At 32.4% G+C, this 25283-nt stretch overlaps 5 protein-coding genes across 5 annotated transcripts; 4 read left to right on the top strand and 1 right to left on the bottom strand.

Moving 5' to 3' along the window:
* The first annotated feature begins 855 nt into the window (after positions 1-855).
* LOC101257380 (histone deacetylase 8) lies at positions 856-4202 on the top strand. Its single transcript, XM_004241291.5, has 3 exons — positions 856-1339; positions 2307-2887; positions 3376-4202. Exons 1-3 carry the CDS (start codon positions 1066-1068, stop codon positions 3676-3678), a joined length of 1158 nt encoding a protein of 385 aa, XP_004241339.1. The 5' UTR covers positions 856-1065; the 3' UTR covers positions 3679-4202.
* Positions 4203-6355: 2153 nt separating this feature from the next.
* Positions 6356-10806, top strand: LOC101256887 (receptor-like kinase TMK3). The gene is made up of 2 exons (XM_004241289.5): positions 6356-9347; positions 9967-10806. The coding sequence occupies exons 1-2, from the start codon at positions 6920-6922 to the stop codon at positions 10467-10469; spliced, it is 2931 nt and encodes a 976-aa protein (XP_004241337.1). The 5' UTR covers positions 6356-6919; the 3' UTR covers positions 10470-10806.
* Positions 10807-11138: 332 nt separating this feature from the next.
* On the bottom strand, positions 11139-11679 carry CLE9 (CLAVATA3/ESR (CLE)-related protein 9). The gene is made up of 3 exons (NM_001372138.1): positions 11529-11679; positions 11375-11433; positions 11139-11291 (listed from the first exon to the last, which is right to left on the bottom strand). The coding sequence occupies exons 1-3, from the start codon at positions 11626-11628 to the stop codon at positions 11178-11180; spliced, it is 273 nt and encodes a 90-aa protein (NP_001359067.1). The 5' UTR covers positions 11629-11679; the 3' UTR covers positions 11139-11177.
* A 3885-nt stretch (positions 11680-15564) lies between these two features.
* On the top strand, positions 15565-19159 carry LOC101257673 (uncharacterized protein At1g08160). Its single transcript, XM_004241292.5, has 2 exons — positions 15565-16493; positions 18662-19159. The coding sequence occupies exon 1, from the start codon at positions 15731-15733 to the stop codon at positions 16472-16474; it is 744 nt and encodes a 247-aa protein (XP_004241340.1). The 5' UTR covers positions 15565-15730; the 3' UTR covers positions 16475-16493; positions 18662-19159.
* Positions 19160-20440: 1281 nt separating this feature from the next.
* LOC101257972 (NDR1/HIN1-like protein 1) lies at positions 20441-21379 on the top strand. Its single transcript, XM_004241293.5, has one exon. The coding sequence runs from the start codon at positions 20600-20602 to the stop codon at positions 21224-21226; it is 627 nt and encodes a 208-aa protein (XP_004241341.1). The 5' UTR covers positions 20441-20599; the 3' UTR covers positions 21227-21379.
* Positions 21380-25283: the final 3904 nt, after the last annotated feature.

Raw genomic sequence — 25283 nt, 5'->3', positions numbered from 1 at the left:
TCAAAGCGTTGATACGTTAAAAAGAGGGTCGAATACATTTATAACATTTTTTACTTTAGAGAAAAATGAAAACTTTGAAAATTTGTAAAACTTATAGGGGATAATAATAACAAGTAAATTAAAAGATGAAATTTCTGTAACTATACGATATAGATTTTGATCCAAAATTAGAATGGTTATTAAATGTATAGAGGTAATTATCAAAATGATCCTAATGTATAGAGGCTGGTCTATTTTGATCCTCTTGTTGATGTATTTCCCATAATAAAATTGATCTTTTATATGGAGTAAATCATAAATTAATGATTGGTGATAATTTTTTGTTAAATGTAATTAGCTATTATATTCACTCAGCTTGAATTGTGATAATAAATTGATCGATGGATAGACACTTCACTGTCTACACCTTTAAGTTGTAAGTTTTTTTTCTATTTGTATTTTTAAGATAATGACTTATTCATATTTGAGTATTTAAGTCAAGTTAATAAATAATAAAAAAAATAGGTAAAATTTGCTTTGTTCCATCTATTTGGCATTTTTAAAGCATGCCACACTTTTTTCTCACCCTATTTATCATTACCACTTACTCCATCTTTTGCCACAAAACTTTTTTTTTATGAAAAATCGCATAAAACATGAAAAAACAAAATATAAAAAAATAGAACAAAATTGATATCATTATTATTGAAACCTCATCATCAATAAAATAGTCCTTCATATAAAATCTTCAACAATTTTCTTTTTTTAAAAAAATGAAAACATGTGCTTAATGAAAATAAATAAATTTCATATATTCTATTTCAATTAGTTATTATGTAATGTCATTTATAAGTAAAAAAAGAAAAACAAAATGTTACGTATCACTTTATAATTTAGCTGATTGCTAAAAGAATTATTAACTATTCTTTATATTTATTAAAGTTCTTAATTAAGTAAAAAAAAAATAAACTATGATTTTTGTTATTTTCAATCCACAGGGGAGGATGAATTATTTAGAGTAAAAAAGAGTCAGAAGCATCAAAACAAAGTGGCCACTATAGGGTATTGGAAGCTTCAAATTTGTCCATGGCTTCTTCAGCATCACAATCTTTACCATCAAAAAACAACCTTATTCATGTATTCTGGGACGAGGGTATGCTGAAACATGACACAGGAAGAGGTGTTTTCGACACAGGAATGGACCCTGGTTTTCTTGATGTTTTAGAAAAACACCCAGAAAATTCAGACAGGGTTAAAAACATGTTGTCTATTCTCAAAAGGGGTCCTATTTCACCTTTCATTTCTTGGCACCATGGACGCCCTGCTCACGTCTCTGAATTATTATCTTTTCACACCCAAGGTACCCAACTTCAACTTCCTTTTCAAGATTCTTTTTTTTTTTATTTGCTTTTGTTCTCTAATTGAGTTTGATTTCTATCTGTCTTTGTTGTTCCTATTGATTTTTGGAGTGTAATCATAATTTTTTGTTAGGTAGCATTAAAGATTAGATTTAATTTTTGGTTTTGTTTCTGAAGGTTAAAATCAGCATCTATGAAGACCTAAGTTAATTTGTTAGACTATTGGGAAGTGAAAGACACAATCTTTTTGGTAAAGATTGAACTTTTAGGCATTTCTAATTTTAAGACAAATGCGCAAAAATTAAATTAGTATTGTATAATTCCATGCCCAAATTGTCTTATTGTGCTTAATAGCACAAGTTTTGAAAATAAAATCAAATATCAATGGGTGATAATGAAGACCCATGGCCTAGGCTGGTAACCTCCATTGCACTTAGGAGGGGTGTCCGCCTACGGTCGGCCCAAGTGGTCAAGCCTACGTCGTAGTTTGTGGCGGAGGGGCCTGCGTTCTAGCGGCGCCTACCCTAATCTAAGTGCAATATTTGTTAACTTTCAGAGAGTTTCTAAAATTGGATTTATTCTGAGCTGCCAAAGCATGGATAGCACAATCAATATGGTTAAAAAGAATGAAATTATGGAGAAAGGAAGAAAAGATAGCACGTTATAACAAACTTAATGGATTGGTTGGTTTGAAGAAACAAGAGGAAAGAAGGTGTTGATTATATTAAAGGAATTGGAAGAAAGGAAGGGGTTGATTGGTTCGAAAGAACACGAGGAAAATAGGAGTTGATTTTTTATTGAAGGAATTGAACGGAAAAAAGGGGTTAATTGGTTTGAAGGAATAGAAAGAAAGTAATATAATGCATGCTTAATTTCAAGTTGGTGTTGGTTATAAATTCAACCCTATTCTGAAACCTATTCTTATTTCAAAATTTAAGCCTCTTAGCTTTTTCATTTTTAATTTGTCAGAATATGTAAATGAACTAATTGAAGCTGATAGAAATGGCGGAAAAGAATTATGTGGAGGGACATTCTTAAATCCTGGGTCATGGCACGCTACACTTCTTGCTGCTGGTACTACATTATCGGCTATGAAGCTTATAATTGATGGACATGGGAATGTCGCGTATGCGTTGGTCAGGCCACCTGGTCATCATGCACAACCTACTCAAGCTGATGGGTATTGCTTCCTTAACAATGCGGGTCTAGCTGTACAACTGGCTTTAGATGGTGGCTGTAGGAAGGTTGTTGTCCTTGACATCGATGTTCATTACGGGAATGGAACAGCAGAAGGATTTTATCATTTTGATAAGGTTCTTACTATCTCCCTTCATATGAATCATGGTTCTTGGGGCCCCTCTCATTCACAGGGTGGAACTATAGAGGAGCTCGGCGAAGGTGAAGGTTTTGGGTATAACCTGAATATACCATTACCAAATGGAACCGGGGACAAAGGGTATGGCTACGCCATGCAACATTTAGTTGTTCCTGCTATCGAGAAATTTGAGCCTGATATGATGGTTTTGGTTGTTGGGCAGGACTCAAGTGCTGTAAGTGCATTATCTTATTGCCGTTCAGATTTTTGTATTTTGTAATGAAGTTCAAAGACATTTGTGGAGTGAAGTTCATTAATCAACGCAATGTCATCTTTAAAATGTGAAAAAGGAATATCCAAACTTATCAGTTGGTGTTGGCCTTAAACCCACACAGTTTGACTTCTGTAATTTAATTTACAGATAATTGCTTGGACGTTGCGTTTGTTGTCGATTGGATAATGCTATCATGTTCTAATGTTGCATAGTCTAGATCTGCAGTTTGTTTCAACTTCATTTTGACAAGTTAAATTTTGTTTTGAGTCAAATTTTCTTGTTATATTAGATGTTCTGTCAATTCCAGTTTGTCAGTGTCTAAACATCCTAATCATGTTCAATGTCTAAAACATTTTCTCAACTGATATTGTATCGTCATTGTTTAGTTCATAGAACTATTGTGTATTCTGCTAACTCAAGAAACTTCTTTCACTCGGCTTGCATTTCAGTTTGATCCAAATGGAAGACAATGCTTGACAATGGAAGGTTACAGAGAGATTGGGCAGACAATTCGTGGCATGGCAAACAAGTATAGCAATGGACGACTCTTGATAGTCCAAGAAGGCGGATACCATGTTACATATTCAGCCTATTGTCTGCACGCGACTCTTGAAGGTGTGCTCAATGTTTCAGACCCTCTATTATCTGATCCTATCGCTTATTATCCTGAAGATGAATCATTTCCAGCCAAGGTAATCGATGCTATCAAAAAATATCAAAGAGAAGTTGTACCTTTTCTTAGAGATGCTTAGTTGGTATCTCATTTCGTGTTTGCTTATGAGCTCAAACACTGGGCTGGCTCGTTTGGTGCGAGGGATAAGGAAATAGTAATGGGATAAAAAAAAATGTTTGGTTGCCTTGTTTGGAATAAGTTATCCCACCGTTTAATCATAGCGATGGAATAAGTTATCTCATATACCTGGTGGGATAAGTTATCCCAGATGAGCCCTATGTGGGATAGCTTGTTTCTAACCAAACAACCCCTTACGGTGTCCCAACAAGTCTCTGCTCAGTACAACAATGTAATTTCATTAGTGGGGTCTGACGGTATTAAATGTAAAAATTTCCCTTAAATAATAATTTGTTAAATTGTATTGAGAAAAAGGGATGCTTGTGATAGATGACTAGAGATGGAAGATTCATAGGAATTGAAAACAATAGTACGTCTTTAGTTGGCTGACGAAATTTGAAGAAGACATTTCACCTAATTTTGAAATTAATATGTATTTTTTATGATTAAAAATATATATATATATCATTACTTCAGTTGCATGCAGACGTAGAGGAATTTGGTCTTTTTCAATTAATTTATACATATTTGATCACTTTACAATAATTCAATTATAAATAAAAATACATCTACATATAACTAAGCAAGATACATGCTTTTATATTTCCCTACTCCTTGCATTATATGTAAATTAAACTTACTAATCTAGTATCATGATAAATTGATAAACAATTGTTGTATTAAAAAAATTAGTGTGTGTCTGTTAAACATTATCACGAGAAGACAACTTTTTTTCCCTTCGAAGAAAGGGGACATTGTTATCCATTATCTAATATTTTCTTCTTTTCGACATATCTTTAGTTCAAACTTGTTTAAATAAATTAAAACGAAAAAAAATAATACGTGACAGAAAAGTCACAAGAAAATTAAAGTAGATAAAAGGTTTATTTAATGTGGGATTGAATCAAGTAGTTAAAGAGACGTGAAGTGCCCGTGATGGGTGGACTTATATTTTAATACAAATGGTCCAACCTATATGCTACAACATTAATTATTTCCCCACTCTCTTTTCCAAAGGCTACGGACTTATTTATCAATTTATACTTATTGTGTGTTTCACTTTTAAAAAGTTTTAATCATTGAATACATTATATTTTTATAATTATATAAATACAAAATTTAATATATAACGGTACTGAAGAAATATTGTCTAAATTGAACCCGTTACACATATTCTATCTGATTGCGTTACCTTTCACTTTGACTAGATTCATTAAGTCAGAATTTAACTTAGAAAGTCATATTTTGATTTGAATTTTTTGAAAATGTTTTTGTTGAGAAAGCAACCCTATTTTTCATGTTAAACTGATAAAAAAAAACATTTTTAAGATGATTAGATTCAGTAACAAAAGGTTAGTGACTAACTTTGATTTAATTAATTATTTCTCTCGGTCTTACCAGAAGAGAGATATGTTCAAGATATACGCTTTTTAAAAGATGATGTTTAATTTGGACCCAATTATAAAAGATAGTTTAGTACAAAAAATATCACATATTAGCATGGTTTATGGATAATGTCACACTAAAGAGGCGACGTACACAATATAGTATAAATATTTATATTAGTGGCTCTGCTTTAACAACTCGAATTTATAACCTAATAGATCACACAAAAATAATTTTATCTTAAACCTCAAATTGTATTACACAACTTCCTATATTCATTTATCTTTACTATATGTATGTTCATAAATTTTCAGATTTATTAATCGTCCTTCCATTTAGTATGTTTTATATGAAAATTGTGTTGTTATTTCATATTCAAAGGATAATATACTTTCTAAAATAACCTAAATAAACTATAGTTGGATAAAAAGATTTCCTCAAAAGAGGTTGTAACTTTGAAAAATGTCTTTCTTGCTAATTAAACGAAATTGTGTAGTACTCCCTCTGTCCGGAATTGTTTGTTATGTAGCGTTTTTTAAAAGTTATTTTGATTAATTTTCAAAGTCAAATAAGATCACATTAATTCAATATTTTAAACAAAAAAATCGATATTTTAAAATTATATGAAAGGTACTATAAATTATTATTTTTTGCATATTAATATGATGAAAAAATACATTCTAAATGTTAATCAAATTTTTTATAGTTTGATTCTAAAAATAGAAATCATGACAAATAATAGTGAACGGAGGGGTATTTAACTCTTTCTAAACGTTTTAAAGCTAAATTTGTGTGCATTGATTGTTAACAGTAACTTTTGTCATCTTAGCTGGTCCTTTTATTACACATTGAATAATGGATTCAATAAATTTACTACTATATATCATATTTTTCACGCTCTATTATTAAAAATGCCACTAGATTTTCAAAGGCAATTTTCAAATCTCAAGTAGATTATGTGAAAACTAAAATAGATGACCCTCTTTTTTCGATCAGAAATCTCAATTTTTAACTTGTATATTAAAAATATTTTTCTTAAATTGACGTCATGAGATGAGAATTCAAATCAATAAAATTATAAAACGTCAATGCGTGATGAAAAAACTAATAAATGCCAATAATGTAACGTAGAGAAAATGACAAAAAGGAAACATGTGGGCTGACTTGCCGGTTTGAAATTGTTGACACCTCAAAATTGATTCGCATGAAAACGTAATAAAAACAACAAAAAAAAAAGGGCCATTTGGTCGAATGTTGCACTCATCATAACTCCTCATCATATCCAAAAACAATACCACCGACACAGCTATTTCTTCATGTAATAATTAAAAATCAAACTAATAATTTGAATTTGAACTTAACGACTCAAAGAAAGATATTTTTTATTTTGTTTCCATGAAATTAGTGTGGACATGAGATTCTGAAGATCTCACTGTCCATTTAATTAAATATATAATCAAATTCAAAAAAAGATTTACTATAAAAAGAAGGAAAAAAAAAGTAAAAGAAGAAAAAAAAAACAGAATTGTGAGAAATCAAAGGACAAAAGGAGAAAAGAGAAAAAAAGGTGTCATGAATTTGTACTTTGTCTTTAGGGTTTGATCCACAACTGTTTAGCTTAACTCATCACTCTTCTTCTTTCTATCTTACAAAATCCACTCACATTATTAAAAAAAAAAAAAAGGGTATCATTTTTACAATTTATAGTTATTATGTACTTGAATCTTTGTATGGTACTGTTATGTACTTTGTTCATTTGGGGTTCACAATTCTTGAGAATAAAGTATGTAATTTTATGATAATCTTGAATTTTCATCATGTATGTATATAATAAGTATTGTGATTTCAGAGGTGTTGTTGTCATATACTTATGTACATTAGGTGTATTTCTTGTGAATGTTGTCTTTGGTGTAACAAATTTGAATGATTTCAAGATTTTGAGTGATTTCAGAAATGGATTAGAGAATCCTGAACTATTGAAATGGCCTTCTAAGGGGAATGATCCTTGTGGTCCTCCTGCATGGCCTCATGTGTTCTGTTCTAGTGACAGAGTTACCCAAATTCAGGTTCAGAGTTTGGGTTTAAAGGGTACTTTACCACACAACTTTAATCAACTTGATAAGCTTCAAAATCTTGGACTTCAGGGGAATGGTTTTAGTGGGAAATTACCTACTTTTAGTGGATTGTCTGATTTGAAATATGCATACTTGGATAACAATCAATTCGATACGATTCCTGCTGATTTCTTTGATGGTCTTAGCGGTGTTCAAGTTTTGGCTTTGGATTATAATCCGTTTAATGAGAGTGGATGGTTTATTCCGATTCAGTTGCAAGATTCAGCTCAGTTGACGAATTTTTCTTGTGTGCAATGCAATATAGTTGGACCTGTGCCTGATTTTTTTGGGAAATTGCCTTCTCTAAGTGCGTTGAAGCTGTCGTATAATCGTTTGACTGGTGAGATACCAGATAGTTTTCGTGATTCAATGCTTCGGATTTTGTGGTTGAATAATCAAGATAGTCCTGGAATGACGGGTCCAATCGACGTAATTGGTACTATGGATCAGCTTATGTTGTTATGGCTTCAAGGCAACAGTTTTAGTGGACCGATTCCTGATACAATTGGTGATTTGAATGACTTGAAGGAGCTAAATTTTAACGGAAATCAACTCGTTGGTCTGATTCCGCAAGGTTTGGCGAATCTAGACTTGAGTGTGTTAGACTTGAACAATAATAAGCTAATGGGTCCTGTGCCGAAGTTTAGAGCTGTGAATGCTACATATTCCTCGAATTCTTTCTGTCAGACAACTCCTGGTGTTCCTTGTGCTCCTCAAGTTAATGCACTTTTAGATCTTCTTGGCGGTTGGAATTATCCAGCTAACCTTGCTCCTGAATGGAGTGGTAATGATCCATGTGCAGGTCCTTGGTTGGGAATCAGTTGCAATTCTAAAGGCCAGATTACTATTGTTAATCTACAGAACAAGAACCTTACGGGTACGCTTAGTCCTTCACTTGCAAACTTGGATTCACTGCTTGAAGTTCACTTAAAAAGAAATAGCTTGCACGGTCGAGTTCCTGCAAACTTAACAGAGCTCAGATCATTGAGATTGTTGGATTTAAGTGGGAACAATTTTGATCCACCATTACCGAAATTCCGGGATAGTGTGAAAGTCATTATAGACGGAAATGCTCATCTTGTTGCTAATGTAACTGCGGCAGCTCCTCCTCTGAGCATTAGCCCATTTCCTCCATCGAGTCGCAGTCCTAAATCAAGCAAGGAGTTACCATCGAAAAGCCCATTTCCCGGTGATAATCAGCCAACATTATCAGATACACCGCCTTCCCCAGAGAAAAGTTCAGGTTCAGACTCGAAGGCTCCCAGTGGAACCAAAGGGCAGACCACATCAGAGAGCCATAATAAGACCATGATCATTGTAGTTGTGAGTGCAGCTTCTGTCGTCTTCACTCTTCTTGCGGTTGTTTTGTTTTTCAAGAGCAAGAGAAAACGAGAGAAAGATTCAGGTACTATTGTTATCCACCCCAAAGAGCCATTCGATCAAGATAACATTGTTAAGATCACTGTCTTAGAAGATCCCATGATGTACAGCTTACAGAGTGGTACTACAACTAGTGGTGGAACAAAAGGTAGTCGAGTAATTGAGATTGGAAACCTTGTCATTTCAACCCAGGACCTTCGGAGGGTAACCAATAATTTTGCACCAGAGAATGAGCTTGGTCGTGGTGGCTTTGGAGTTGTTTACAAAGGCGTAATTGAAGATGGAATTCAGATTGCAGTGAAGAGAATGGAATCTGCGATTATCAATAGCAAGGCATTGGATGAATTTCAAGCAGAAATAGCTGTGCTTTCTAAGGTTCGGCATCGCCATTTAGTTTCACTTTTGGGTTATTCTGTTGAAGGAAATGAGAGGCTTTTGGTATATGAATATATGTCAAAGGGCGCTTTGAGTAGACATCTTTTCCGCTGGAAGATCCTGAAGTTGGAGCCTTTATCATGGACAAAGAGACTCAATATTGCTCTAGATGTCGCTCGAGGGATGGAGTACCTTCATAATCTGGCACACCAGAGCTTCATACATCGCGATCTGAAATCATCAAACATTCTTCTAGATGATGCTTTTAGAGCAAAAGTTTCAGATTTTGGATTAGTGAAACTCGCTCCTGACAAAGAAAGGTCTGTTGCAACAAGGCTGGCAGGAACATTTGGATACCTTGCTCCCGAGTATGCTGGTACGTGCGCAATTATTTTCCATTAGTATCTCTTTCTTAGACACTCATTTTGACTGTTCTGGTAAATATTATCATTTTAGCATCTGTTGTATTTTTTACTCTCAGGTAATTTGTTACACGAACACATCTCTACCTGAATGAAACCAATACTTTTTTAGCCCTCTATTTTAATAAATGCATCAGTTCTATAATGAGAATCCAGACTGTGTTGAATAGCGCTTCTGACCTTCCAAGCCCTTCCTTCTCCAGCCAAAATAGAACAGAGTAACTAATGGAGCATTTACGTTTTACCTTTAAGTTGTCGGTGCGCCTACTAAATTGATATACCGCGGTCATTGATGTACCAATCTCGCATCATTCAGTGATATTGTCATTCCGTTCACTATCCTTGTTAAACAATTCAAGTAGAAGGTTTCACTTCCTCTCTCGATATGGTACTGAAATATGTTTGCGTAAAGCTGTTCAACAAGCATGTAATACCTGTTAATTTTGGTGTAGAAACTATTGATTGCTTATTCTTTATGTTACCCGTATATTTTAGTTCACTGTCTTGTTGAACGACTTACCTAGTCAGTCACCTTTCATATATATATCCTAACTCACATTTTTACCTCTCCAGTGACCGGAAAAGTCACAACTAAAATAGATGTCTTCAGCTTTGGGGTGGTGTTGATGGAACTTGTGACTGGACTAACTGCCCTCGATGAGCATCGGTCTGAGGAAACTCGATATCTAGTTGAGTGGTTCTGGCAGATAAAATCGAATAAAGAAAACCTCCTTGCTTCCGTTGATCCAGCTCTTGACGTGAAGGAAGATATCCACAAGAGCATTTGCACTATGGCTGAATTAGCTGGACATTGCACTGCGAGAGATCCGAATCACAGGCCTGACATGTCACACGTTGTGAATGTGCTTGGCCAACTAGTTGAGTCTTGGAAACCTGTTGAAGATTCGGATGAATATTCAGGAATCGACTACAGTCTACCTCTGCCAGAAATGTTGAAGGACTGGCAAGATGAAGAGACTGGAGACTTCACCAATACTAGTCAAGATAGCAGAGGAAGTATTCCTGCTAAGCCAAATGGATTTGCTGATTCTTTTACATCCAACGATGCTCGATAGGTGAAGTCAGTTCTGGCTAGCCAAACTATTAGTTTTGCTAGCATTTTCGACATGAAATTTGCTTTTGGCTCGTGAAAATAATCTATGGAAGCGTTGCATTCAGTCTATATATACAGATACCGAGTTGTCATGAATGATTGATCAAGACTATGCAAGAGAAAAAAAAACTTTTCAATTTTATTTTGCTTACACGGTCATTTGTTTTGAATGTTGTTTGTAAAAGTTACATGTTATTTACATGACAATCTTGAGAGTCCTGTTTGTGGACCATATGCTTGAATTTTAGGAGAGTGATGCTAAAAATAATTATGCAAAAAAAAGGTTTGATTTCTCTTTATTATAACTAGTCTAATATGAGAATTAATTTTGTACACACTACTACTACATGCAATTATTTAGTAGCAATAAGCGACTAAATAATTTGAGATACGCTGACTCTCTTGCATATCTCTCTCCTTTATGTATTTATATTTCAGAATGTATCTATTTTTTTTTAAAAAAATGTGCATCTAGTGTCTTTGATTCATGTATCAGACTTAGAATTTGAAGAAGTGGTGAATTTGATTTAATAAAACTTTAGTACATATTAATTAGTACTAATACTATAACTCAAAGTAGTACTATAACCATGTCTAATATATTTATCATAATTAATAGTAGTATTACAACCGGGCCGATTAATATAATAATAGGTAGCTAATTAATTAGCTATGGCATTATATTCCTGGGGAGACCTCCATGATGATGCAAAGGGTCTGGACTCATAGGTGCTTCTCTTAGTTCCCCTGCATCCTGGCTTATTCTTTTTCCATTTTTAGTAATCTGTACATTTAAATTAAGATATATTAGTACGTAATAAATAAAATTAATACGACAATCCTAATTAATTACTACAAATTAACAACCTTTCTGTTGTGAATGAAGTGATCACGCAGCATTGCGGATTTTCCATGTGAGTATTGATCTGCCAGCACAAGAACAGAGTAGATTAAATAAACAAGCATAGTAACGCATTTATTAATCTATAAAAATTAATAAAATAGAGATCGAAAGAGATACCAGAGGATTGTGCTTGCATTGAGAAGAGAAAGATGCAGAGGATCATCGCCATTAACATCAAACAGGGATAGGAGTATTTGTTAGTAGAGAGAAGAGACATTTGGATTTTTGTTTTAACTCCAATTTACGGTACCTATATGTAGAAGAAATAATACTAAAAAACTCAATGAAGCAAAAATGTAGGAATGAATAATGAGCAATTTATATTGTGCGCATTCCAAATAGGTATACACGTTTTTAGCCTTATAAAGTAAGTGGTGTTTCGCAAAATCAAGAAGAAACGGAGATAGTAACTAATTAAGTTACTAGTAAATCATGATTTAACAGAGCAGCCATTTGAGAACGTAAAGAAAAGATTGATAGCAGCAAGATTTGGAGCAGAGAGTATATAGAATCTACTACAGATCCAACTCCCACTTTCTGTTATGCTTAATTACCCTGTCACTTGTGATTTGATGTATTGGGTTTCTTCCAGTTGATTTTTCTCGCCAGGTTTGTTTGGTACGTGGAATGAGATATACAAGGATATTTTTAAAAAGATAGTAATCTTATTATTATTATAATACAAATGATCATATAAGATAATCTTTAAAATAACATAATAATTCAATTTAATATAAAATTATTCTTAAATTTTATTCTTTATCCCGTGTATCGAACGACCTTTAAGAAAGTCAAGTGCGCATCTTCCTTTCTCACTGGCAGTATTAAGGATAGTACTGAGCCCAATACAGCTGCAATTTTTTTTGGCAGCAGAAGATCTAGCGACGCTATAAATGCTGCATTTTCTAATGTACTCTGCCCATTTTTTGCATCTTGTTTAACTCGATAAGCATAAAATTATGCTACATTTTCCTAATATTAAACATATAAATATTTATCATGATTTAAAAAACATATTACTAAAAATTGAATATGAAAAATTGGTGAATCTAACATATTATAATAAAAAAAAATTGTTATCGCCTGATTTATGGGCCTTCGAGGTTTGCACTTGTTATCGCTTTGTTATTTTAATCCTAAGAAGTAGTTCGTCCAACTTTTGAAGAGGAATCTTAGAAGCGGTAAAATTAATTACTCAATGTGATCGATCAAGAATTTGAATTGCGGAGCAGTCATTAAAATAAACTTGTACATCTAATACCTCTTAAAATTCGACTATTTTATAAAATATTTTATACATTAAATTATCTGCTTTTGAGATACCGTTGAAAAGATTTTAATGTGTTAGATGAATGGTTATATTAGTATCAAATCAAAGTGGTGATCGATTATAAGTGAGTGTATTTTTAGATGCCTCTGCTGCATGCAGTTACTTTTGGTGGCTCTGCTCTGAATTCTGATGAAATCTAAACAAGTCAAAACACAGATAATTACTACTCCTATATTGCATGTTTATTTATTATTATTGTTGCCTTCTATTTTACAATATTCTTTTGTATTAAGTTGAGGATTCATCTAAAATAAAATATTCTATATTTATAATGTATAAATACAATCTGGGTAGATTCTACTGTCTTTAAATTTCATTTTTGATTTACACTAAATATATTACTATATTGATAATGATAAATAAAGTTAGAATGTGAAAAAAAAATATAAATTCGCACTCGCAACGAATACTCCTTTATTGATAAATTCATATGAAATTTGAATTAAATCTTATGTTCATGATATATTGACAAATTTAAATTACTATTAATAAAATCATATTAATATAAAGTCAAAATTATATAATTTAAATCAAGTTTAAGTTATATATGAACTCAAGCCCATTACATTGACAAGATGAGTCCAACTCATGTTCTTCAAACTCAGAGGTCAAAATTGTTCGAACCAAAATATTCCTAAACCCTAGCTCAAGCCTATATAAAGAGATATTCATAAGACTAGAAGATAAACACATACATGTAAGTATTGTTTGCTTGCTATTTTTCTTTTCTATTTGTTGTATTTCAAGAACGCAACTTTAAACTCACATGGAAAGGAGTATGGTTTTTAATTTTTTAGCAGTTATATTCTTTTTCCTGTTTTAGTTTTTGCTAGGGATACCAACATCTAATTAACTAACGGCCCGTTATTAACCACATAGACAGAGTACAGACCCTTAGTTGATGCTTGACACCCCTCTTCTGCAATATAACAGCTAATAAATCATTTCACTCATCACAAAATTAGTCTACTTTTTCTAGCTTTACATCATCTTTAAAAGAACCATGCATCAAATTTTTTATTTAAAATTTGAATTCAAAAATATTTAACAGGAACACTTTATAATATTATGTCATTCCATGACTAATTTAAATAAGCCATTTATAATATTGTGTCATTTCATAACTGAAATAAGTCACAGTTTGAGTATTAAAAAGAAAAGGTTGTCTATGTATTAAGCATACAATGTAAGTTTTGACATTACGAATATATAATAGTTCAAGTGTTTGAACTAAACTTTAGTACAAATTTAAGAAATTTTCTATGTATTAAGCATATAATATACGTTTTAGCAATACGAATACACTACTCTAGGCTGTTGATTCATGAGATAAAAAGGATAATAATATTTTGATCAAATATTTAGTAAATTATTTGATCCTGTATTTAATTGTTTATTAAATAATGAAATAAGTTATAAATAAATACAATTAGGGTTAATCATAGTATCCTAAATCTAATTTTCTTCATGCTTTTCTTCCATCATAGCTACAATGTTTAAGAAAATCCAAAAACAATATGATCCATGGCTAGATTTATTTAAATATATTGGAGTTTTTACCTTAATATCCCTCTTTCTCATCATCCTTATTTCCACAAAATTCCCAAAAAAAATGGAAGAATCTCAATTTCACGTAAATTCAATATCTTTCTCTCCGTTAATTAATTATCATCATGACTCAAAAAATATTATAGATTGGAATATTACTCTTTCCATCAAGAACCCTAATGAGGGTACAGTTATTTTTGTGTATGAAGAAATTCGAGCTTGGATTTATCACATGGATGATTTTTTTTCGGTGACTGAATTATTGGATCCAATTATTCAAAATTCAAAGGTGACAATAAGGTTAAGTAGTTATGATCATGATGGATGGCTAAGCAAAGAAATTGAAGAAGAATTTGAAGGATATAAAGAGGTGGCTTTTGATTTTTTGTTGCAATCAAGATTTTGTGTTGACACTAAATTAAGGTTTAGAAAAAGTGCAAATTGCAATGATTTGAGGCTTCATTCTTTTAATATGACTAATGGGATTATGTCTGGTTATGGAGGAAATTGCACACAATAGCTGTTATATTGATGCAACTTTGCGAGAATTTTTCGCTTTTAATATGTATTTGTGTTGAATTTTTTAAAAATATACTATTTTTGATCAATTTGATACTCACTCCTTAATATTTTTGAAGTCTCTGAGCAATATAAGATACAATCTCTAGATTTTCAATTTTTTTTTTTGAAATTATTGACTAGTTCAATTAGTTTTTGCTTAGCCTCTAGAGTTTCAATTTTTTTTTGGGGGGAATATTGTTGACTTGTTTAATTAGTTTTTGCTAAAAAATTGAGTTTTCTAGTACCAAGAGTTTTGACATATTATGTATTTAATTTATTTTTAAATTAAAAAAAATATAACAAACTCTTTAAATTTCTGATCAAATTCTAGTTTAGCATTATTTTACTAATAATTATTATATAATAATCACTATGGTAGAATTATCTTTTACTCCCTCCGTCCACTATTGTTTGTCGCGATTATGGTAGAATTATCTTTTACTTTTTTCATCCACTATTATTTATCGTGATTTTTATTTTTAGAGTCAAACTCTAAGAACTTTAGTTAATATTTTAAGATGTATTTTTATTATATTGATATATAAAAAATTACAATGTATATATTTTTCATATAATTTTTGAATATCTAATTTTTTTATTTAAAATATCAAATAAATATTATTTAATTCAACTTTAAAAAAAATATAACATGATTTACTAGGAGAGTGCCATTTGCGTAGAATTTAATACTAGGCACGTAGATTACATGATAATACAAAATTATTAAATGTTACTCTATCCTACACTCCTTTCTAGCTGTTGAATTAACAATGACCACAAAGTCCTTTTCTCCTTTCGTCGTCTCATAGATTCGTCACCGACTTTTCCTTCGCTTTCCACTCCACTCTCCCACTACTGCAGATGCTCCATATCCTCTGACATGGCTGACCCGAATCGACCCGTCACCGGTTACCCCGCCGCTGCCGCTCCTCCTCCTAACCACAATGGCTACCCCTCCGCTCGACCTCAACCTCCGGCCACCGCCTACCCTTACGCTGCACCACCGTATTACAACAACTACCCCTACCCAGACCCTTACGCGGCCCAGCGTAATACCTTTCTTCGACGAGTGATAGCTATACTTGTTGCTTCTACGATCATCACCGGAACAATTCTCTTTGTCATCTGGATTGTTATTCTTCCTCGCATCCCTGAGTTCCAAGTCGACTCGCTCAATGTATCCAACCTAAATCTGTCGAATTCCCTCATAACTGCTAACTGGGATCTCAGATTTACTGCCAGGAATCCAAACAAGAAGCTTACTCTGTACTACGACGAAATTGCTGCTGCGATTTTCTATGATTCACTCTCAATTGCTGATACTACGGTTCCACCTTTCTTTATGGATAGGGTAAACGAGACTACCCAGGAGGTTAGCTTTGTTGCCTCTGGGGCGTATGTGGAGAAATGGGCTTTTGAGGGTATGGCTAAAGAGAGGGCTGAAAAGGCAAGTGTTAGATTCAATGTGAGGATGGTAGCTAGGGTTAGTTTTAAAGCTGGAGCTTGGAGAGCAAGGAGGAGATATTTGAGAGTTTACTGTGGGGATTTGTCAGTTGGAGTTGCGTTAAACAAGTCTTCTGGGAACTTGCTTGGAGGACAAAGGCAGTGTCGAGTTGGGCTGTGATGGTCGCATTCTAACTGAGGTGAATTTTGGTGACCCATTAGATTCTCTAATTCTATTCTGTTATATACTTCTTAGTTTAATTGTATAAGCAATGTAGCAAGGATAATGCTAATTGAATTGCGTTATGTAGATCTGATATAAAAAAACACGAAAAAGCTGATCTTGATTGTTCATTTTTCACATTGGTGTATGCACATCTTTAGGTTGTTCCTGTTGTTATTTCTGAGGCTACATTTAAGATGTGGAGATAGATTGTGTTGTATTTCTACATTATTCTTGGTTGTTTTAACTGGTTATTTGCTTCTTATGATTTACATTATCGCTAAGCCAAGTGAAAAGGGCTGTAAGTTTGATATGTTTAGGAATAGAAGGTTAATTCTATGTGCCTGTAGAAGCCCCTTCATGTCATTTAGGATTCCATTTTATTGGCGATTCAAAACTTGCAAATATTAGGCTTCTGTTGTTATGAAAATAATTTTCTGGTGATTCCTAGTGCTTCACTAGGTTCCTTCCATATGATATCTTCTTTTCCCACAAGCATTGCTTTTAAGCATTACAAGGTTAATACAATTTCCTTTGACCTCATCAAATAAAAGCTCGATCCTGTCGTACAAGTTATAAGTTCTTGACGTCTTTAACTTTTGAAGTGACGTGAAGCAGTTCAAGGTAATGTCTATATGGACTTTTAGGCTTCTACTATCATTTCTATTCATTGATACAAGCTTAAAGTATCAAGATCGTGACCTTCATGATGCAGAGCCAATTTGGTTGTGGGACATTGTTTTGGCTGATTAAAGAGTAGATGTTGTGGTTGTGGGAAAATATGAATGGAAGCACTGGTAAAAAGGAGTTGTAAAGGACTATCACTGTGAATCATTTTAAATAGCCTCGTAGTTCATGTTATTTCATGTGATAGGCACTTTGATATAGTTAAACAGCATAAAAAGAATCTTTTAGACACTCTTGTTTGTCTTCAACTCTGAAATCTGGCTCATGGAGATTTTGAGACTTGGACTTGTCCTGATTAACAGAAGCCTTGATTGTTATAGTAGGCTTTGACTTGTAGAAACTCTCTGAACTCTGAGAATTTTTCATCCTAGAGGAGATGGCTGTCTTGCTGTGTGTGTGTGGTAGTGGTTTGGGAGAGGGGGCGGGGGAGACGTGTAAGCATGTGCTTAGAGCACCTTTGCCAGAATTGTGCTACTGTTCAGGAACACTATAGGATTATGCACTCGCTGCTGCTGAACTCGAGGTTTGATTCTTATGGTATGAATCTTCTTAAAGATTTGTTCAGATTTACCACCTCTACTTTGGGGTACTTTATGGCCTTACCCCTGGTTCATTGCCTACTTCTCAAAAATTGAAGTTATTGGTTTCGATATATCTGTTCGGATTAGACTAGGATGAACAGAAATGGTCTTACCTCTCACTCAGATGTAACGCTCCTGCCGCTGACATATGTTTTGTGTGAATGGTTATAAATTATTCTATTAGGCTATTACCTGGTTTCTGTACTGGGACTTCTAAAAGGAAATTAAAGTACATGCTGATATTTAGTTATTGAGGAACAATCTTCAGTATAAATATTTATGTACAGATGTGCCATTCGTTAGTGTCTTTGATAGAAGATGAAGTTAAGTCACACAGGAGGTGCAAGTCCTTCACCTCTTGAAGGACCAATCTGCTGTCTTGATGAAAGTTGCCAGCAAATGAACCTTTTTTTGTGTCCTACCTCCTTCTCTGCTCTTATCTGCCAGGGATGATAAGATATATGTTATTTGCGTATTCTACCTTTTCCAGTTGTGTACTATTCAAGTGTAAGGTACGGTTATATTTTCCAGTTTACTGGAACCATGTCGCGTCTTGGTTTTAACTTTATATTGTGATACAAATGTCATGTCTTGGCAACAAATGAACATGCTCATTGAATTATCCAAAGGAAGAATAACATGAAAGGAGACATTCTCTTTCCTAAAGATTTGCATCTACCCTTTAATTCCAATGTAGTTACAGAAGAAATAGTTATTTTGTGCAAATAACTCTAGCATAGTTGAATATATCAACTCACCTGCAGCAAATACATGCCTTCTTGTATTGGATTTAACTTATATATTCCAACAGTGTAAAAGACTATTACACTATTCGTGTATTTTCACTTGTTGTAGGATGACCTGTCTTATTTTCCAGGTTACAAATCCCACTTGTTATGGACTGTTACTTGTAGTTATCTTTGAAGTGACCAGTGATCTGATAGTATGAAAGTTCTATTACACTGTAAGTGTGTAAGAGTAAGCTCTTCCATATCCTACCTCGTTGAAGCCAACAATTCCTATTTCCAGCTATGCGTGGGAAATGGGATCTCCGGGAGTTGTTATCCTTTGTGCATTTTTTTTACTCCCCACCAGGTGATTTACGAGGTATCTTTTGGTTCTGGTGCTACAAGGCATAACTTTCTTTTTTCTTTAGAATGTCTTGTATAAACTGTTTCTTGGACTGTAAAAGCTTACTACAGTTCCAACTTAGTATATATCTTTACTTTCAGTTTATTTGTATGGAATTGTTTTTGCTCTACTTGGTCTTGAATTTGTTATCAATGACTGGAAACACAACAGGATCCTCCTTCATTAGCTGTTACTGATCCTGTTTGTTGTTTTATGTTGAATAAAATTCAATTGTACGTTTCAACTTTGTTAATCTCAGAATTGACTCCCCTCAATTCCTCATAGAGCTAGGGGTAGAAAAGATCAATGAAAAACTAGAGCGCGGACTAGCTGATCTACAGACAAGTAGGGTAAAGCCAAATGAATAACTCCTGTTATTCTTGTTGTAGTTCTCTTTCTTCAAAGATACTAAATGATTTAAAATGTTACCTTTACCATATCGGTTATAGCGTAGATTATCAGTAATTAATTAACTTTCTCATAAAATACTTTTGTAGTAATTGAACTTGAAGTTTTACTGCTTAAGAGGCAACATGGTTGGTATCTTGAGAATAATGCAATCCTAGTTTGTCAAGACTATAGAAGTAGGGCCATTTGGAATAATTCTTGAATCTTTATTTACCTTTTTTATTAGCCTTTGCGTAGAAGCATACGTCCCTAAAAGATAAGGTTGCTTGCAACTAGCACACAATATCATCACCATCACCAAACTTCACTTTTCCTCTAAAATTGCCAACTTGTTTCTGCATGTAATTTGGATGTATTTGTCGTTGGAACATTTCCTATACATGCTCTTGGAAATGAGATTTTGGACACCTTTACAATAGTCTCGGCCGGAGTTAGGTTGGGGTTCCTGTATTCAGATGAACCTAGTAGATTTTCATAGATTTTGTATTTGTGCTAGAAAAATTAGATAAATATATATGTATATTAACTCGTGAACCCCAGATTGATAGCTCAGTGGTAAAAAAAGGGTTATGGAAGTGCTTTCCATAACCCCACTTTCAACAAAAAGTTGCTTTCTTTTTTAAAAAAAAAAAGAATTCAGAACTCCCAAACTCCTGATCTTTGCTCCGTCGTTGAGTCAAATAGTCATTTAAAATCTCAATGTTTAAAACAACAAATTTGAAAATATAAAACCGTGATTGATAAGGTGATAATCGGAATCTATTCATCCATAACTATAATTCTCGGGCTTGAAACTTGTAAGTTGGGTCCTTTCATGAGAAGCACTTTAGCTCTTTATTTGATTTATTCCATGTGAATCTGATTTAGTCGAATAACTACATTTTTAGTATCAAATGTTTAAATCGACCAAAAGTCTCTCTCACCACATTATACAAAAAAAAATAAAAATGTAAAACTGTAAGATGAAGTTTCTTAACCTACTAGTATTGTTTTAATCAAAGACCACATGGGTCAGGGTTTTAACCTACTACGAAAGTTCGTGTCAAAATCAAAGGGAATATATTTTTCATACATCCTACTTAATAGTCTCTCCACACCAACAAAAATAGAAAAATGAAAAGAAATTCTCCCCAACATTTCCTATACAAAAAGACCACTCTCTTTTCATACAAGCAATAAAGTCTCTCATTTCACCACATTATAGAATCGAAGCCATATTTACCAAACATACATATCTCCCAAAGAACTAATCATCACCACCACCACCACCATCATCATGTCGGCTAAAGACTGTGGCCACCACGATGAGGAACGTCACAAGCTACACCGCCGCCTATTCACCGCCTTAGTTGGCTTCATAATCCTAATCCTCTTCATCATCCTTCTCATCTTCCTAATCCTTAGGCCAACAAAACCACATTTCATCCTCCAAGATGCTACCATCTATTCCTTCAACATTTCCTCACCTAATCTCCTCACCACCAACTTCCAAATAACCTTAGCCTCTCGTAACCCTAATGACAAAATAGGAATTTACTATGACAGACTTGATGTCTATGCAACTTACCGTGGCCAACAAATTACTCTCCCTACACTTGTACCACAAACATATCAAGGCCATAAAGATTTCACAATATGGTCACCTTTTGTGTATGGTAACTCCGTCCCCGTCGCACCGTACCTTAGTGAGAGTCTTAGGGAAGATCAAATGGCTGGAACTGTGTTGATTAATGTTAAAGTTGATGGAAGAGTTAGATGGAAAGTTGGAACATTTGTCTCAGGGAAGTATCATTTGAATGTGAATTGTCCAGCTTATGTTGGTGGTAAAATGATTGGAAATAGTATTGCTGTTGGTTCAGCTATGAAATATCAATTGGTACAAAATTGTCATGTTGATGTTTAATTAACAATTTGGTGCTCTCTCACTCTCTACTCCTTACCCCCACCCCCTCTTTTCTTAACAATTATATATAGTATGTAATAGTTTGATCTATGAGGGTTGTATAAATTGAGAAAAATTGCAAAGTTCTAGCGGAATTTATTGATTTTATGATAACATGGTGTTAAGGTCAGTTTATGCGCATCTGGATTAATTTTACAGGTGATTTCACCCACAAAGATAATTTGGAGATGAAAAAATCACACGTGATTATTCATCCACTTCATTGATCACTATTCACTAGACTGGATCCCCTCATGTTTCGTTTTGCATTAACGTACAAATTGTATTGATGGAAAAAAAGAAAATTTCAAGTATCAAAAGTGGGATAAAGTAAATATTCTACGTATACTTTTTGTAACATATAGATTCTATATGGCTTTTCAATATTTGGGGTTGCTTTTATCCCCTCTTTAATATATTATTTTTGAAGAGTAATAATGTCATCAATTTAATAAAGGATTAAAAACTTGTAACGCTGAGTACTTGTTTGATGCAATTACATACTATGATGATATGTAAATGTAATTTGAGAAAGGAAAAAAGTGGATAATATTAATTTTATCACAATTAGTGTGTTAATCAACTACGAGTGATATTTGTAATAGCTTCTGTAATAAGTCTATTTTTTGGCAAGTAATTTTCTTTAATCACCATTATTTCTACTCTTGTAATTAACATGACAATATTTTACGATCATGGAACAATGTTCCCCTATATATCCACATGATTTTAGTGTCTCTGATGCTTTATAAGAGACATGCTTTGGAACTAAAAGATAAATAAATCAAAATATTGTTTTCCAACTAACTATTTTAATCTTATTAAAATCATTTAAAAGAAAAAGAGAGAATTCAGTGCCATATAATGCATAAAAAAAAAAATCGGAATGAAAGAAATGTTAATTAGAGGACCATAAGAAACTAGCTGAAGTAAATGTTGATACCCACTGCATTAAAGCTTGGAATTAAAGTGGTACTAAATTCCTTTACCTACTCATCATAAACCATTTATAATTAATCAGTGATATAGTCAAAATTTCAATTAAGGAGTGTTAGAATATAAAGAAATCAAAGAATATTAATTGATATATAAACATACAAAAAAAATAAATTATCTAGCTATATTTAGATATCGATCGACACCCCTTGAATATATGTGACTCTCGTTTATAGTGTGACCCTTCTTTTAGCAAATTAGAAGTTAGTTATGATGAATTTAAAGGTATCGTTAGTTATACCGAACACGTTACTTCTAAGTTTCGTTTTCATCACATTTATTTGAAAGGTCAAATACCAAAATTATTTTATGATGATTGAACATGTACATCATGATCACTTCATTAGGAAGCTTCTAAGTTCACATCGTTTTTGTTCTTTTATAATTTCTAGTACTAAATAAATAAACTTCTTTTTTTTCTTTATTTTAATTATATCAAATAAAAAATAATAATTTTGACGATATTTTCTAATGAGTCAATATGAATGGCATATCATCTGTAACTTTTTATAAACTAAACTAATTAAACAAATAAGAATTGACTCAATAGTCAGATCAAACATAAATCGATTGATCGAATTGCCTAGTATGTCACTCCTATACTTATACAGTCGAAGTCATTAATTAATCATGTTAAATGCATGCAAATTATGTGCACTATATTCTATGAATTATACGATCATCGGTGCGTAAGCAAAAAAATTCATTATTATAATTTATTCAAAGAAGGGCTTAAAATATCCCTCAACTATTTGAATTGATACTGAACTATCCTTATCCATCTTTTGGCTCCCAAATAAGTTCCAATCGAGATTGAGAATAGCCGTGATAGCTCAGTTGGTAGAGCAGAGGACTGAAAATCCTCGTGTCACCAGTTCAAATCAGATTCTTGGCACATGATTAATTTTTATGGGTCTCTCTTCCCTAGAATGAATTTCTAATTAATTGATATGAATCCACATACATATTTTTTTATAGTCTAGATTAGAATAATAGCTTTATCCAGTTTAGCGAGATATACCCCATCTAGAACATAGATGGGTAGAGTTTCTTAGATAAAGTATCTAAAAGAATTGGATTCTATCTCCTCTTTTTTTCTCCTCTTGTTCAAACGAATTTGAATACGTAATACATATTAGAAAGACGTAATACATATTAGAAAGGTAAAATTAGTTAATTGTGGAAAGACTTAAAAGTAGAATCCGAATCTAGGGGGGTTGAAATAGACAAGATTCAACTCAGATCCAAAGAAATATAATTCGATATTATCTCATTTCTTTGGCTTTTCTTTCTTATTAAATTTCTTTATTCTCGATTTCTCCATTCCTTTCTATATGCCTTTCTAGAACCCGTCTAAGTAATGTGCACAGTACAAAGTTCGCGTCAACCTTTTTGGCTCAAAAATGGATGGATGGTAGTTTTGCACTAAATACAATTGATTTTATGATTTTTTTTATTTTCAAACAAAAATGTAAAAGTAAGATACACTATGTACTTATAAAAGTTTATAATCTTACCATATCTTTAAAATAAGTAAAAAAATCTAAAAACTAGGTTATTTTAATCTTTTAAATGTTTTATTATGGTATAATCTCCATATACATGTTGGATCAAATAGAAATGTTGAGCCTAACCATTGGGCCCATAACTAGATTGAGAAGTAAATGGGCTGCAGATCAAAATAAGGATCTTGGGCCTAAATTGCAGCCACTAAGGAGCAAGATGCTGAAAATTGAAATATTTGCTTTTTAGAGTCGTTATTTAATAAGTAATTTATATATAGCAAGTTAAATTTATTTCATTTTTTTACAAGTTTATCAATTAAGAGGAAAAATTCAATTCATACATGATACATGATTTGAAAATCATGTTTATTGGGACCCCCAATACCCTCCATCGAACCTATACAATAATGTAAATGGATAATATAATTGTCCCACATTATCATAACCTATAGTTTTTACTCGGTCTTTACACTACAGGAGTATACGTGGTTGACTAAAATAAGTCTAAAGAGACTAGTCAAGTCAACATATATGTAAAAGCAGGGTCAAATGAGGAAGGTAATAATACAGTGTACAACTTAAGTAATACTAATTAATTTTTTATATTTTGCACTGAAAAAAGAATTATTTTTTTATTTTTGTAATTAAATAAATTAATAACTAGACCGAATTATAATTAATCACGTCTAAAAAATGGTTTTGCAAAATCATCGTTAAAAAATAATGACATAAATGAGTTTTTTTTAACGATAATGACATAAATGAGTCAAACTTTTAACTGATGACATAAATGAGTCTATTCTGAAAATTGAATAGCATATTTGAGTCTTTTCCCTATTCTATTTTATTTCCTTTTAAAAGTATTTTTTAAAAAAATATCTTTAATTTGATAAATAATATTTTATTTCAATTTTTTCTGACGCGACATATTTAAAATATTAAAATTAAAAAATATTTTAATACATTCAATATATATTAATTTATGATCACAAAATTTAAAAATTATTTTTATTTTTCAAAAATTGTCAAACTACTTTACTTTTAGAATATTAGTTAGTGTAGCACCACTAGTTTTATTTCTACTGGTATATAATAATAATAATTAAAGAGATGCCATAGAAAGAGTATTCTAAGGAGGCCACTGCATCAATATATATTTGACTGGCACGAAAATGCTGAATGTCCTCCTTTGTCACGTTTTTAATTAAATAAGATTTTATAAAATTAAATCAATGATTAAACCCCCCACTATCTTATTATTTACATATTATAAAATATTGAATTCGTAAAAATTAAAAATGTGAAAGAAATCTCCACAAATTGCTGATAATTACATTTTAATTGCTTTTGACGGTACGTTTTGTTTAAACGAAGAAAAAAGCTAATTAACATTCAATAATTTTATATCTTTCTTTACTGCAAAAAAAAATATGTCTTTTTTTCTTTTTTATCGAATTATGTAATTAAGAATGAATATAAAATAATAAATTATTTTGTTGATATTTAAAATTAAACAA

Source organism: Solanum lycopersicum, chromosome 6, assembly GCF_036512215.1.
Source record: "Solanum lycopersicum chromosome 6, SLM_r2.1".
NCBI classification, from domain to species: Eukaryota; Viridiplantae; Streptophyta; class Magnoliopsida; order Solanales; family Solanaceae; genus Solanum; species Solanum lycopersicum.
The sequence above is the reverse complement of the archived record's forward strand: the minus strand, read 5'-3'. Positions and strand labels throughout refer to the sequence as shown.

What these genes read in the sequence shown, in the direction of transcription:
- LOC101257380 (XM_004241291.5), top strand. Translation starts at nt 1,066, where the DNA reads ATGGCTTCTTCAGCATCACAATCTTTACCATCAAAAAACAACCTTATT. An exon ending in ATTATCTTTTCACACCCAAG is followed by an intron (nt 1,340 to 2,306) that starts GTACCCAACTTC and finishes TTAATTTGTCAG; the next exon opens with AATATGTAAATGAACTAATT. An exon ending in TTGGGCAGGACTCAAGTGCT is followed by an intron (nt 2,888 to 3,375) that starts GTAAGTGCATTA and finishes CTTGCATTTCAG; the next exon opens with TTTGATCCAAATGGAAGACA.
- LOC101256887 (XM_004241289.5), top strand. Translation starts at nt 6,920, where the DNA reads ATGTATGTATATAATAAGTATTGTGATTTCAGAGGTGTTGTTGTCATA. An exon ending in CCTTGCTCCCGAGTATGCTG is followed by an intron (nt 9,348 to 9,966) that starts GTACGTGCGCAA and finishes TTACCTCTCCAG; the next exon opens with TGACCGGAAAAGTCACAACT.
- CLE9 (NM_001372138.1), bottom strand. Translation starts at nt 11,628, where the DNA reads ATGTCTCTTCTCTCTACTAACAAATACTCCTATCCCTGTTTGATGTTA. An exon ending in AATGCAAGCACAATCCTCTG is followed by an intron (nt 11,434 to 11,528) that starts GTATCTCTTTCG and finishes TTGTGCTGGCAG; the next exon opens with ATCAATACTCACATGGAAAA. An exon ending in ACTTCATTCACAACAGAAAG is followed by an intron (nt 11,292 to 11,374) that starts GTTGTTAATTTG and finishes TTAAATGTACAG; the next exon opens with ATTACTAAAAATGGAAAAAG.
- LOC101257673 (XM_004241292.5), top strand. Translation starts at nt 15,731, where the DNA reads ATGGCTGACCCGAATCGACCCGTCACCGGTTACCCCGCCGCTGCCGCT.
- LOC101257972 (XM_004241293.5), top strand. Translation starts at nt 20,600, where the DNA reads ATGTCGGCTAAAGACTGTGGCCACCACGATGAGGAACGTCACAAGCTA.